Source organism: Anguilla anguilla, chromosome 3, assembly GCF_013347855.1.
Source record: "Anguilla anguilla isolate fAngAng1 chromosome 3, fAngAng1.pri, whole genome shotgun sequence".
NCBI lineage: Eukaryota > Metazoa > Chordata > Actinopteri > Anguilliformes > Anguillidae > Anguilla > Anguilla anguilla.
In genome coordinates this window covers 38745909-38760294 of record NC_049203.1, presented here as the reverse complement: position 1 = coordinate 38760294, position 14386 = coordinate 38745909, and the positions used below count along the sequence as shown (strand labels likewise).

The following is a 14386-nucleotide window of genomic DNA, read 5'->3' as shown; positions in this document are numbered from 1 at the left end:
AGGCTCCCCTCAGAATCCTACCGTCCCTGCCTGCTCAGTTTTTGAAGCACCAGCCATCAGTGGCACACATACACACACCTGAACATGCACGCACACACAGATACAAACACTGCATATATAATTATTATATTTACAGTTAAATTAATACAGTATGTGCCTCATAACAACAAAAATTCTATGCGGTGCTAACCAGTTTCGATTTGATCCATTAAGATTGTGGATTATGCTGAATTTACAGTACCAGTACCAGTTTCAGTTCTTTATAAATTGTACCATCCTGCAGTGTCATAATGAGGGGGAGATTCAATTGATATTGATGTTTAAAGTAACTTCAGTTCTGTCATTCAAGCATGTGCAATTCTGCAGTGTAACCCATCAACAAACAGAGATTGAAGTTTAAGTATCCTTAAACTGTTTGCAGTAAGCATGATATCTGATTTTGTATAACATTTGTCTAGTTTAATTGTCCTTAATTTTTTCTTAATAATGACAGCAACTTCTTCAGGAATATGTGACAGAACAAGTACACCTGCAGGCAATTGGGCTGATGACGTAAGAAAACTGCAGTCTGGTACAGACAATACAAATGGTGCAATCAGTGATCCTTATCACACTCAGGTTGTCTCAGTGGAAATCAATAAAGCACTCACTGGAACCATCTCAGCACATCTCTGCTCTATGGCTGGTCTGCCCCAGCCACACAGGCCATAGATCATCTCAGAAAACCTTTTTACACAGTCAAAAAAGAATGTCCTTTTTCTGTTTAAAATGTGTTCCTCGTTAAACTTACGAAAACAAAAAAGGGACTCCTGAGACATAAATTGTTTTATGTTTTTATTATTATTATTACTATTTATGGATAAGCAATAACATATAATTACTGTAGTTAAGCCAGCCTGATAAGTTTAAAGCCATCAGGAATTCAAAGTAAGTTCCACTAATCTAATAATACATTTATGCTGCAAAATATGTCTGAACAAACATGATAAATAAAATTTGATGTATATATGATGCGTATTACATTGAACAAAAATAATTGCCTTGATCATTTTTTTCTAAACTGCACACCAGGTGCTTACAAAAGGCATGTTTAAAAATGTAAATATTTATCCATGATTAGCCTGGACAGAATATGATCTTTGAAAGTAGTACAAAAAAAATGAAGAATTTTAAAAGCATACATTTAAATATATTCAAGTCATCTCTCCATGGACTTATTTGGTTAAATGAAGAGATAGTGATATACGTACAAAATGTATCTGTCTGAATACGGACTTTTGAATTAGGAGCTTGGCCTCAGGCACAATGGCCAAAGATTTATTCATCGTCCTCATAATATCTGTTTCTTTTGATTTGTTCCTCCACGGACAATATCTCGCATTCATCCTGCCAGGGAAGCCCAGCTTGTCCTGATGTGCCACAAACATTTGCGCCAAAGATATCAGCCATCACATCATTCTCGTCCTTGCCTGTTGGATGATCTGTGGTTGCACTCGACTGAGTTCCAAAATCCAAAAGGTTGTCAAATAAAGAAGCGAAGGACTGTTCCCTCGAAGGTTCGCCAAACATGTCACCAGAAAGCAAACTGGAACTGGTGTCAAGGCCAGCAAATATGTCCTGGAGAAAGCTTGAAGCAGTCATCTGAGGTTCCTTTACAGGTGAAAAGGTATTCTTTGGAGACAAATCAGCAAACGAGTCATCGATGAAGCAGTCCCCTGTGGCTTCAATGGATTTGGTACCTGATGGCACAAAAGCGTCATGCTTTTGGGCTAATTGTAAAACATTATCGGGCTGTGCCCATCTCAGCTCCTGTGAATCACTAACACAAGTGTCCTCTTTTGGCATGGATTTCTGGGAAGGACTACAGGAGCCACCCAGGAGCTCCAAATTTACCCAACTGTTCTCCCCTTCTGTGCAAAGTGGTTCGAGGTCAAATAAAGTCTGATTATTGTTATTGTTTGAGTTTGCATTTTCTGTCATTACTGCTTGTGCTGTGCCATCAGTCAACATAACCTGCGCTGCCCCTGCATCTCTTTCCTTCTCTTCCTCTTTACGTTCTTCCCCACACACCTTCTCGTTCAAACCTTCAGCACGTTCTTTGCAACCTGTGTCCCTATCTTCACTCACTTGAATACCCAGCACTTTCTGGGGTTGTTCTCCTTCCTGTGGAAAACTCCCATCACTTCCAGCTTCTTCACTATTCCTATCCCTCCCATCTATCTGGTCAGCTTCAACATTCACCTGCTCCACCATTTCAGCACCATTCTCATGCTCTATAATGTTCAGACCTGGTCTAACATCTGCTGCTGATTCTACACTTTCTACAAGCCCTACATTTTCTACAACCCCTACACTTTCTACAAGCCCTACACAGTCCAGACGCCCCACACAATCCAAATGCCCTACACTTTCTAAAGATTCTATGGCATTTATAGGTTCTACAGGTTGTACAGTTTCTACAGGTGTTACTATTGTCTCTTTTGCTGCTTCCCTCTCTGTTATTATGCTGTTTTCCTGAGGTCCAGTCTCCATTTGCACAGTCAACTCACTGATCTCTTTCAAAGCCATTTCTTTGGGCAGATTTGTCTGGGCTGGTGTTTCAGATACAGATGAGTAATTATCCGGGGGAGGCCAGCTTGGCTTAACCAACTTAACATCCTCCTCCATGTTGAAAATTTTCTTAGGGGACTCACTTTGAGGGGGCCATACAATAGAAATTTTATTTGTGGGCTTTTTGGTCTCATCATATGATGTACTTATTTCTTTTTTGTTTGGGGTTGGCCGTTCTTTCTCTGCTGAGCTAATGCTGATCTGTGTACTGGGGCATTGCAAATCAGTTTTCACAGGGGAGGTGTTGAGCGTAGCCTTTTCAGGAAAATGCTTTTGGTTTTTAGAGCTCCATAATTCCTTGTGAGGTTTCTGTCCGAATCCCTCATAATAATTTCCTTTGGACTTGAAGAGTTGCTTGAAGTGTGGCTTGCAGTATATATGTCCATGGAGAGAGGCGTAGTTGCCAAGGCTGTGGACAACCCCCGCCCCCCAAAGAAAAATAAAAAATTGTAAACATAGTTGAAATGAAAGGGATACAGAAAATATGTTCATCATATTTTGACATTTGTGGTTTGTAACACATTTTATTGATTGGGATTACCTTAATTTACTGCCGCAGTGCACACAGCGGAAACAGGATTTATGGAAGTTTTGTTTGTCTGCTATCAGGGATTCCATCGGATACACCTTCTTTTGACACACCTGGCACAGGTCCAACTCTGGAACTTGAATTTTCTAGAAAGAAATAAAGGAATATTAGTAAATTTCACTACTGCAAAATAACACCATTGTAAAATAGTGTGGGAGCTACAGTATATAAGCTGTTTACAACCATGGCTAAATTATCACCACTGCGCAGAAACAGGTTTAATGAATTTTAGTTATTCAAAGGCAATTATTTGACATTTCAACTGAATCAGAGTTACTAAGTGTCCTCCAAGACTGAAATGGCGATAACACTGATCATATTAAAAAATATATGATGTTGTGCTCCACTGTATGCCAAACGCAAATTACACAATTAAAAAACAATAAAAAAGTATTTTTACACAGTTTGTGTTTAAAAGCAGAAATATGAATACATATTGTTTAATAGATACAGATACAGTCACAGTCATAGTGTTATTATCAACAAATGCAAACAGTGGTGATATTTGGATCGCACATACAGAGATATTTTACCATAGATTGTACACCAGCATCTCTGCATGTGACATCCACACATCCCCACCACATCAACACACACAGACTATAGTCTTGAATTAACTCAGTGAGACAGTATGCAAATCCAATGTCATACTATTCCAAAGCATTAACGACTGATGACATGATGTCAAAAATGACATGACACAAACTGAGACACCATGCTGACACACAGTATCTTTTATCATGAAAAAAAGTTTCCTTTTTTCATGGTTCATAAGCAGCTTAGTACAACTGCGCATATAAAACACAGGCTTCATCTGGGGTTACAGTAACAACCCCCTGTAGACAGGACATCATGAGACTGTTTCTTCAAACCACATCCACAGATGCTTAACAGATTGTCAGCCCCCATTAAGTTTAGAAGCTTTAGTGAGAGATTACAAGGCCTCAGAAGCTATAAGGCGGAAAAAAATAAAACAGGGACTGGAAGTCTGATATTAGAACATGCAGGGGAACACAGAAGGATAGGAGCATTAGTAAAAGTACAATTCAAAAGGTAAAAATCAAAAACACACCGTTACTGCATATTAATTTCTTCATGCTGCACAACCCAGTTTACCAGTAATGACGGTCTGCTCCTGGTGTGACACAACCCGTGACGTTCTCTCTTCAGAGATGGTGTAACCGAGGCTCTTAAAAACGTTCTGGCTGTCTGTCCAGGTCTTGTGGAAGTTCTTCAGAAGCTCCTCAGGGGAATCCTCAGCAGGAACATCCAGTACAGGGACTTTCCCTTTCACTACATCTGCATATGTGGGAGGGGCCCGTCGGGTCAGCACGCTCTCTGCATGCTTGGAGACTGTCGTGGAGCTCCTTGACCCACTTAACTTGTTGCCAAATTTATCAACGCTTGAGAACTGCTCACTGACAGACTTTGTCTCAGAAAGCCCTGCGGGTTCAATTGATTCCTCTTTCTTTTCTTCATGGTGGACAGGCAGGGGAGAGCTCAGCCCAGAGCCCTTTTCTGGCCCCGAGGAGTCAGCCTGTTTTGAACCATCTGTCATGATGTCTGGCTCCACTGCCTCCTGTTTGTCATCTTGCTCTTTGGCTTGGGAACTTTTCTTAGTAGTCTCAAACACCGTTCTAATAGCCTTAATGCTAAAAGTGGGTATTTCCTCCATCAGAGTGACTTTTTTGTCTTCCTGAGTGTCAGTTTCTTCCAAGTCAGTCCCCAGCCTCTCTGCTATGAGAATAGGTTCTTTTCTGACATAAACTTTTTGCTCAGGTGATTCAAATTTGTTAACAAGTTGTGACAGGTCAACCCTAGGGAGCTCCTCCTTTTCCTTCTCTTCCTTTTCCATCTCCTCCACATCGAGACCCAGGCGCTCAGGGATATTAATGGGCTCCTTGCGCATGTAGGTCTTGTTCACCTCGGCTTTTTGCGCTTCCTCAAAAAAGTCCTTTTTGTCCTTCACGGATGCGCTTGCCGATGGATCTGAAGTTTCCGAAGTCTCCATGACGCTTGTTTCAATTTTGATCTGTCGATGGAAGGACGTGGGTGATTCCACGATTTCAGCTTTTTTTTCCACAAACTGAGCAGACTGCTGAGGAGGAGGCGGGGAAGCTCTTTGAGAGAGCATAGCAGTGGTGTCCTTCAGTTTAGCCAGCTTGTCAGCACGACTGAAAGTTGGAGAGGGCGTGGCCCTGCTGATTTGAGAGGATGGTGTTTCTGACCTGCGAGGAGGAGGAGTTGGGGGCATTGGTGGAGGCGAAGGTGCCACCCTCTGGGGCGAGTCAGTTTTTCGTATGGATTCAATGGTGATATAGGATGGCGACGGTGAACGCATTCTTATCATGGGCGAGGGTGTTCTGGGACCAACAGCTCTTCCTTCCACCAGCTCCTGCTTTCTGCTGTCGTGGGAGCTCTTTTTCTCAGTTAACACTTTCTTTTGAGTGCCAACTTTAACAGATCCAACGCTTACTTTGCATGTCTTCGGAATTGCCCCAGCAGCATCCGTCCTTTCAGAGACATGTTTTTCCACTGTGGTGCTGTTTCCATTTAGGATAAAAAGCCTGGATTGTACAAGATTTTTCACGTACTCTGTGATCTCTGTCAGCTTCTGCACATTGCGCTCAAATACAGCTCTATCAAAATCGTTCTTTTCCTCCGGGCTGATTAACCACTCTGGGATTTCGCTTAACATTGTCTTTACTTTCTTAGAGTCCATTTTTCCTGCAGTGCCCTGCAGCTCTTCAATGTGAGACAGCAGCCTCTGTAGGACTTCACTATTTTGTGTATCCTCTGCTACAAGCTGAACAGCCTCTTTCTGGTCTGGCTTCCCTATCAATTTAACTGAAACTTGCTTGTATTCACCCTTTGGTTTTTCTTGTATTTGTTTTTTGCTGGATTCTTCTTTCTGCTTTTGTGAAGACTTGACCTGCATCTGAACTTGAATGGAGCCCTGCTGCTGGAAACTCTGGCGAACTTTACTTTCAGTAATAATCACTTCTTCATGAACCTGGGTGTGCTCTTCATGGTGGGCCTTTTGCATTGGGAGCACTCTTAATTCCTCCTGCTCTTGTGTTGTCTTCAAGGTACTTAGTGACTTTGTGTCTTTAGGAGCAGTGGCAACTTTAATGGGAGATGGTAGTCTCTCTTTCTCCTTCTTTAGTTTTTGCTTTGGCTTTTTCATTTGGACCTCTAGATTACTGTCCTGTTGTTGTTCCTCTACTTTTTCCACCTTGGATTCTATTTCTGTGTGCGACTGGGCACTGCCAGCTACCTTATGAATGTCTTCTTGAACCACCTTCACATCACACATCTCTGAAACAGTGACATCTATCTTTTTTTCTTGCTTTTCAATTTTTTCAGCTTTTGGCAGTTTGACTGTTTTAACTTTAAATTTGGGGATTACCTTTTCTGGCTTCTTTTCCTTTGCGGGTGCAGCTTTCTCAGACAACTTGTTTTCTGTTACTTTGACTTCAGTTTCAATGTGTTTCTCAATGGCCCCAGACACTTCAGTGCTTTCCTGAACCACGTTCACTTTCTGAACCTCTGAAACAATTTGCTCTTTTTGACTTAATACTGAAGTGTCCGTTACAACAACTTGATCTTCCAGCTTGGTGTCTTTATTTTGTTCTTGATTCTCAATTTTCTCAAGTTTTGGCACTTTTACAGTTTTCACTCTGAATTTAGGAGTTACTTTAGACATTTTCGTGGGCTGTGGGGGTACCTTCCCTGGTCCCTGAACAGCTGAACTTTCTGCTTTCTTGACTCCTTCTGTTTTGATGCTAGCGGAAGTCTGACTTTGCAAATTTGTAATGTCTTGCATAATTTCTTGTTTAGAAATCAGGCTTTTTGGGCCAGTTTTCGAAGAGCCCTCTAGTTGCTCAGGAGTTGTGGATCCAGAGGGATGATCTTTGATGTTAGAGGAAGAGTCAGACTGAGCAGAAATCACTTCTTCTGTTTTGGCAGAAACTGTCTGATGCTTGGTGGAAGAAACAGACGAGGACTGGTGCCTCGAGACTACAGTCTGATTGAAGGTGATGTGCTGTTTAGCCGAGGAAATGCCAGCAGATTGAGAAACGGATTTCTGACTAACAGTCAGACCTGTGGATACAGCTGGATGAAGAGATTCTGCATCTAATTTAGCCTCAGTCAGAGCCATTTCAGCATGAATTACATTGGAGGCAATGTTCTTTTCAGATTTCTCTTCAATTGTGTCTTCTTTCACATCCTCTTTAATTACGGCATTGTCTGTGACCTGCAGGTCTGCATTACCAGGGGGTGAGGTCGGGGTCATGTCCTCTGCTGCAATCTCATCCTCTCTCTGCTTTCGGTACTTTTCCTCTGCCATCATTAGTGGTGTTTTGAATTTCCTTGCATAAGTTTTGGGTTTAGCAGGTGGGGACTGAACAGTTGGCAGAGGCAGTTTCTTCGGAGGGCTGAAAACCTTCCTCGGTGGGCGAGGCGATTCTAAGTGAGCAGGCTTTGTCAGCGGAGTCCCAGATGTAGCTTCTGTCAAGGGCAGTGGATTTAATTCAGCTTGAATCTCTGTTTTCATGGTTTCCTCTGGTTTGCTTATCTCAGTCACTGTGTTGCTTGCTGTGAACACCTCCGTGGCTGTCATGACCTGCTGTATCTGTGTTTGTGAAGTCATCACTGAAGGTTGCGGGGGCGGTGGAGGTGGCATTTTCTTCTTCTGTGCCATTGTTTTTTCCTGCTTGAACTGCCTGGATGTTTCAAGTTTTGGGACTTTATATAAGGCAGGAGCCTTTACTGGTTTGACTGTCATTTTTTTAGCCTCTGCAGGTAATTGGTGAGGTGTATGGGAAGGCATGGATTCCAGCTCTTGCTGTGATGGTGGGGGTGGCAACACGTCCTGCCCTGCCATTGAGGGTGGGGGTGGAGGTGGGGGGGGAGGGAAATGATCTGGTTCAGGTGACAGGGATTCAACAGGGGGTGGAGGAGGTGGGGGAAGGTCACTGTCCTGCCTCATGTCGGGTGGAGGGGGGGTTGGAAATGTCTGACGGTCAGGTTCGACTGGTGGAGGTGGGGGAGGGAGAGGAAATTCCGACTCAGATGGTGGGGGCGGGGATGTGGGGGGTGGCGGGAAGTGTATCTCCGGTTTCATCTTCTTTTTACCAGTCTTAATGAGACCCTGTCGGCTTACGTCAAGATTACGGAACTCGGTCTTCAGGGTTTTAACATCATGCTTTTTGGTAATAGTTTTTTGCTCAATCACGGTTGTCTGCACCTGACTGACTGTTTTTGTCTCCTGTGTATGCTCTGTGTTTACACTACTTTGCGATTGGTTGCTGATCTCTGCTGAGGTTGCTGTGTTTTCAGTCACCAGATTGCTCACATTTTTCTTATTTACGACCACAGGTGCAGGGGAGGCCACCTTCTGTTTCGGTGGTCGTTCTTTAACATTTATCTGCACTGGAGAACGGGCCATATTGATCGCTGCGGTTTGTGTTGTGAGAGAATGCTCCTCCTGGGCTAAAGACTTGCTTTTCACCGATTTAGTGGCTGTGTGCTTTTGTAGGGTGTTCTGTGATTCAGTGCACTGAGACAGATTTTTAACAGCAGGAGCTGGCTTCACAGCCTCATTCTCAGTTTTAGTCTCAACTGAGCATTCATGGATCTCCTGCTGAGAAAGTAATGGGGCTTTCACTGTTGCTTTAGCTTTTCTGAAATCATTAACAGTGGTTTTAGCACTCGTGTGCTCTTTCCCCTGGAGCAAGCATTTTATAGTGCCTTGAACGTCACCTTTTATCACCTCTTCCTTCTCAATTTGGGTTTGATCCTGTCCATTGTACAGAGATTTTATAGACATTTTCACATCTCCCTCTGTACTAGGCCTACGGTGAGTGGATGGAGGTGGTGGTTCCAGCAGCAGTTGTATGGTGCCTCTCACATCTCCCTGTACACTCACTTGCTGCTGGTAGACCTTCTTTTCATTGGATGCCTCGCGCAGACTCTGCATTGCTGTCTGAATATCGCCTTTGACAATTTCTTCTTTTTCAATCTCTCTTGAAAGTTGCTTGGCCTCCTCCAGTGATTTCAAGGTGCCTTTGATGTCACCAGGCACTAAATCTTCAATGACAATTTCGACTTTTGTGGTTGCCGATTTCCCCAGGGACTCCAGTGCTCCTTTGATGTCACCTGGAACAATCTCTGGCTTCTCAATTTCCTTGGACAGATTTTTGGCCTCTTCCAGAGACCTCAGTGTGGTGGATATGTCACCTTTAATCACTTCCTCTTTCTCAACCATGACTGTTTGGTTGATGGCCTGTGATAGTGAATCCAGGGTAGCTCTTAAGTCTCCCCTCACAATGTCTTCCTTCTCAATATTATTCAGGGAGACCACAGGTTCAGTCATGAACACCTTGACTGTGTTGTGCACATCTCCAGGGACAATGTCCTCTTCCGTCACAGTGCGTTCGATTTGCAGCTGATTGTTCTTCAGGATGAGCTTGGTTGCTTTAACGTCGCCACCAACAATCTTCTCCTTTTCTTCCTTTTCTGGGAGAATATCCTCTGGCTCAACCTGTAGGTTTTTCAGGTACTCCAGAGCTCCAGACTCTATGCAGGTGGAATAAAAGTTCACATTTCCCTTCTCTGTATCACTCACTGTAATCTTCATCATCTCCCCTCCATCTGGGCCAGTCAGTAGCGTGTGCAGGGTACTTCTAACATTTCCTTTGACAATGTCCTCTTTTTCAAGGACAGTTTCATCTCTTCGATTGAGAAGAGAATATATAGTCATTCGTACATCCCCCTTCTCATCTTCCTGAATAAGAATGCCATGTTTGGCAGACCCTTCACCCTTAAACAGGTTGTTTATAGCTTCCTGAATGTCACCCCTGATGATTTCCTCCTTCTCAATGCTTCCCACTTCTTGAGTGTACAGCTGTTTCACTGTTGTGTTGATGTTACCCCTCTCTTCTTCATTGATAATGATGCCTTTCTCTATAGTGTCCCCTTTGTTCAGCAGGTTCATCATTATGTTTTTAATATCCCCTTTAAGGACTTCCTCTCTCTGGATTTGGGGCTCGTCTTGATTCATGAGCTTGAATTTTGCCATTCTGACATCCCCAATCTCATCTGCCTCGATGAGTACTCCTTTTGATGCAACCATTTTCTGACTGTATAGCTCATCTAGCGTCTCCTTAATACTTTTACCAATTATCTCGACCTTCTCTATGCTTTTTTCATTAAACTCATGGACTGGGGTTGTTTCAAAAAGCCATTTAGTTGTCTTCACATCTGCATTTGGAATCTCTTCACGGGTAACAACAACATCTGTTTCCTCAGTTGTATTTATACTATCAAGGGGCTGTTTTTCAAATAGCCAGACTGACTGTTTAACATCTCCCCTTAAGACCTCCTCCTTTCTCACTGTTTCCATTTCATTGTATTCTGAGTCTTCACTGCGGATCTTATCCAGTGTATGTGTTTCAAACATCCACGTAGCAGTTTTAACATCGCCTTTGTGGATTTCACTCACACTAACTGTTCTCACAAGTTGTTGTGACATCCCATTGCACTCAAAACGTTGTTTGTTTGTCTTTACATCACCCCCTTGAACATCACTGACTGTTTTGACTGAGACTTTTATGTCCTCTGCAATTTCGTCCAGAGGTTGAGTTTCAAACCTCCACCGAGCTGAACTCACGTCCCCTTTATTTATATCTTCCTCAGTGACAGACTTAATTATATAGACCTCATCAGTGTCTTTTATTGAGTCGAGAGGTTTTGTCTCAAAAAGCCACCTCGCACCCACTACATCTCCCCTCATGATTTCTTCCTTAGTCACAGTGGTGACCTCATGGTAATGACCCTCTTTGTCTTGAATTGCATACAGAGGCTGAGTCTCAAACATCATGGTGTAGTTTTTCACATCTCCCTTCTCCTCCTGTTGACACATGATTCTTTGAAGTTGGCTCACCTCTGTGTCAGAGGATTCCTTCTGAAAATTATCTAAAGATGTGGTTTCAAAAATGAATCGCTCTTTTTCCACATTGCCCCCCTGCACATCTACTACAGTCCGGATGGTCTTGTGTTCTTCAGAATCCTCACAAATGGCATCCATAGGTTGATTTTCAAACATCCATTTGCAATTAACTACATTTCCTCTCTGAATGTCCTCTGCCTGAATAGTTTTCAGCTTGTGCATGGTTTCCTCTGAAGTTGAAGTCATAATGTCAGAAGACTGATTCTCAAATATATACTTCATTCTGGATACATCTCCAGATTGAATATCTATATTAGTGACTTTCTTAAAAGAAGTATCTTCTTCACCTGTGATGTTCTCCAGGTTCTCTGTCTCGAAAAGGAAACGAACCATACGGACATCTTTGCTCTGGACATCCTCCTGCTGCACTGTACGTGTTTTAATGACGGTTTCTGACTCGTCCCGAATCGTGTCCAGGTTCTGGGTCTCAAACATCCAAGTGCAGGTTTTGACATCACCTTTGTGAATTTCCTCAGTTTCACTCTCATTCTTTTCTTTCTCATACAGTGTATCCATTTGCTGCGTCTCAAACAGCCACTGACACGTTTTGACATCACCTTTCACAATTTCAACTTCTGCCTTAACTTCGCTCTCCTCATCTTCAACATTGCTGAAATATTTAATGGAATCCAGAGGCTGTGTTTCAAACAGCCACTTGGCTGTTTTAACATCACCTGCCTCAACCTCCTGTTTAGATATTCCTTTAATAATCTGGAACTTTGTGATGCTTTCATCAAACTGATCAATAGGACGTGTTTCAAACATCCACTTACAGCTTCTCACATCGCCTTTAACTATTTCCTCCCTTCTCACTGTTTTTACCTCATGGTAGTGACCAGAGCTGTCTTGCATTGCATACAAGGGTGTGGATTCGAAAAGGACTTTGTTTGACCTCACAGAGCCACTGGTGACACCCTCAACTTGTATTTTCTGACTTTCATCGCACCTGCTCAAATCCATAGTTTCAAAAATTTCCTTGTAGTTTGAGACATCCCCTTTATCCAGTTCCTCTAGATTTACAGTTCGGATGAATTCCTTTTTCTCTTCTCTGATGTTCTCAAGTGGCTGACTCTCAAAAACCCACTTCTGATGTCTCACATCACCCTTTTCCTCTTCAGATGCCACTAGCTTTTGAAGTTTTCCCACTTCACGATTTTCCTTCAAATCCTCCATTGGGACAGTTTCAAATAAATGTCTAGCTGCTCGCACATCGCCCCCTACAATTTCTTCAGCGGACATGGGTCTGGCATTTGAATCATCTTTCAAAGTGTCCATTGGCTGAGTCTCAAACACCCAACACTGCTTGCGAACATCAGCTCCAATAATCTCCTCCTTTTGCAGCGTAGAGCCTTCCCATTCTTCATCTCTGATGGAGTCTAAAGTCTTTGTTTCAAACAGCCATCTGCCCTTTTTCACGTTATCCTGGTAGGTGCCCTCCATGGACACACCGCAAACCACCTTCACCTGTGTGGGATCCCTGTTAATCATGTCCAGTGGCTGAGTTTCAAAGAGCCAGCGTGAGGTCTTCACATCCCCTTTCTCGGTTTCCTCTCTACGGACGGTTGTTATCTCCAGCATCTGACCGGAGTCTCCCCTGATGACGCACATTGGCTGCGTCTCAAACATCTGTGTGGTTGTCTTCACCTCCCCTTTGATTTCCTCTAACTCTGACTTCAGCTGCAGGAAGTGGGTCTCATCAGTGGCCTCGGTGTGGCCCAGAGAATCCAAGTGTTGAGTTTCAAACAGGTACCTTGCGGTTTTGACGTCCCCTCGAGTTACGTCATTTGTGAGGATGACTTCTGTGGTCTGCCCTTCCTCATTGTAGACCTTGTTGAGAGTGTCTAATGGCTGCGTTTCAAACAGCCAAGTTGCGGTGCGCACATCTCCTCTCGCCAGCTCAGGACACTTGCCTTTCTGTTCTGCATCTGGGTTTTCTGTTCCTAAGCTGTCCATGGGCTGCGTTTCAAACATCCATGCCGTGTACTTTACGTCATTTCCAGCGATTATTTCCTGCTGAGCAATGTTCCTCACCTCGTCCTCATCTGCCGATTCATCCTTAATGGTGTCCAGGGGTTTGTTTTCAAACATCCAGCGCATGGACTGTACTTCCCCTTTAAGGATCTCGTCCCATTCAAGGTACTCTCGCTCAGGGCTCATACACTTGCTAGGACTACTTCCTGTGTTTTCAAACACAGATCTGGCCTGCTGGACGTCTCCGGTCACCTCCTCTTGGCTCTCCAGCTGGGTCCTCTCTATCTCCGTCACGTCACTGAAGAAGTCTCGCTCCAGGTTCTTGCGGACTTCCGGGTGGATGTGCTTGTAAAGGCGCTTCAGCTCATAGAGGTTCCTCTGTTTGGTGTACTGCTTGTTGACTGATTGCTTGGATGGAGGGGCTGGTTCAGGAGGTTCTGGTGAGTAACCTTCTGAATGTTCAGATGGTGGCTGAAGTAGCTCTGGGGGTGGTGGAGGCAGGCTTTCCATGCTCTCATAGATAGCGGTAGAGGTAGAGGCAGAAGCAGAACTGGAGGCTGCCTCCTCCACTTTCGAAGTCACGGATGATACTGTAGTCGTCTTGCCTGTTGAGGCTTTAGACGAAACATTTACAACTGGAGCCCATTGAAACTGGTTGTAATCAACATCAATCTTTTTGGAGAAAAGAACAAGGATACATTCATTGCTATTTTAACCGAATACTGGTGACAAATATGATTTAAAGCCATTCATTTAAAATGCAAGGCAAGTAAATTTTTCTGCTGCAAGAATAAATCAAAATTACAGCATGGGAGGGCATCATGTTGTCCCAGTAAAATTGCTCAATATCATAAATGTATGTATATATACTGTATGTAAACCTCTTAACATAAGTCTAAATTTTAAAACAATTTGCTATATCCTCTATTTAGCTATGAATGTATCACATGATTTAGAAAGTATAGTGAGAGGACAGTTTGAGGAAAGTATGAAACAAAAGGTAGTGATGCTCAGGCAGCAGAAAAACAAGAGACCGAAGGCAATAAAACAAATTATGGGTACATACTAATGAAAACAGTATTAACAGTTTTAAACTTTGTGAATGGTCTACTAAGATTTTCTCTCTTTTTTGCATAATACACATTTCCTTGAAAAATGATTAGTTAATGGTACTCTTTCAATTTCCATTCCAATTGTTTTTT

The 14386-nt window shown here is 43.1% G+C and overlaps 1 protein-coding gene across 3 annotated transcripts in view; it reads right to left on the bottom strand.

Annotated features, from left to right (window-relative positions):
* Window positions 1-2756: 2756 nt before the first annotated feature.
* xirp2b (xin actin binding repeat containing 2b) overlaps window positions 2757-14386 on the bottom strand; it is a 67823-nt gene continuing 56193 nt past the window's right edge. For 2 of the 3 annotated variants that reach the window (XM_035410378.1, XM_035410377.1), the window contains 3 exons: window positions 4316-13856; window positions 3152-3285; window positions 2757-3019 (listed from right to left, as the gene is read on the bottom strand). In XM_035410378.1, coding sequence (XP_035266269.1) covers window positions 3191-3285; window positions 4316-13856 — 9636 coding nt within the window. In that variant the 3' untranslated portion in view covers window positions 2757-3019; window positions 3152-3190. Of the gene's footprint in view, window positions 3020-3151; window positions 3286-4271; window positions 13857-14386 lie in introns of those variants that run through there. The other variant, XM_035410376.1, reaches the window with a different exon arrangement.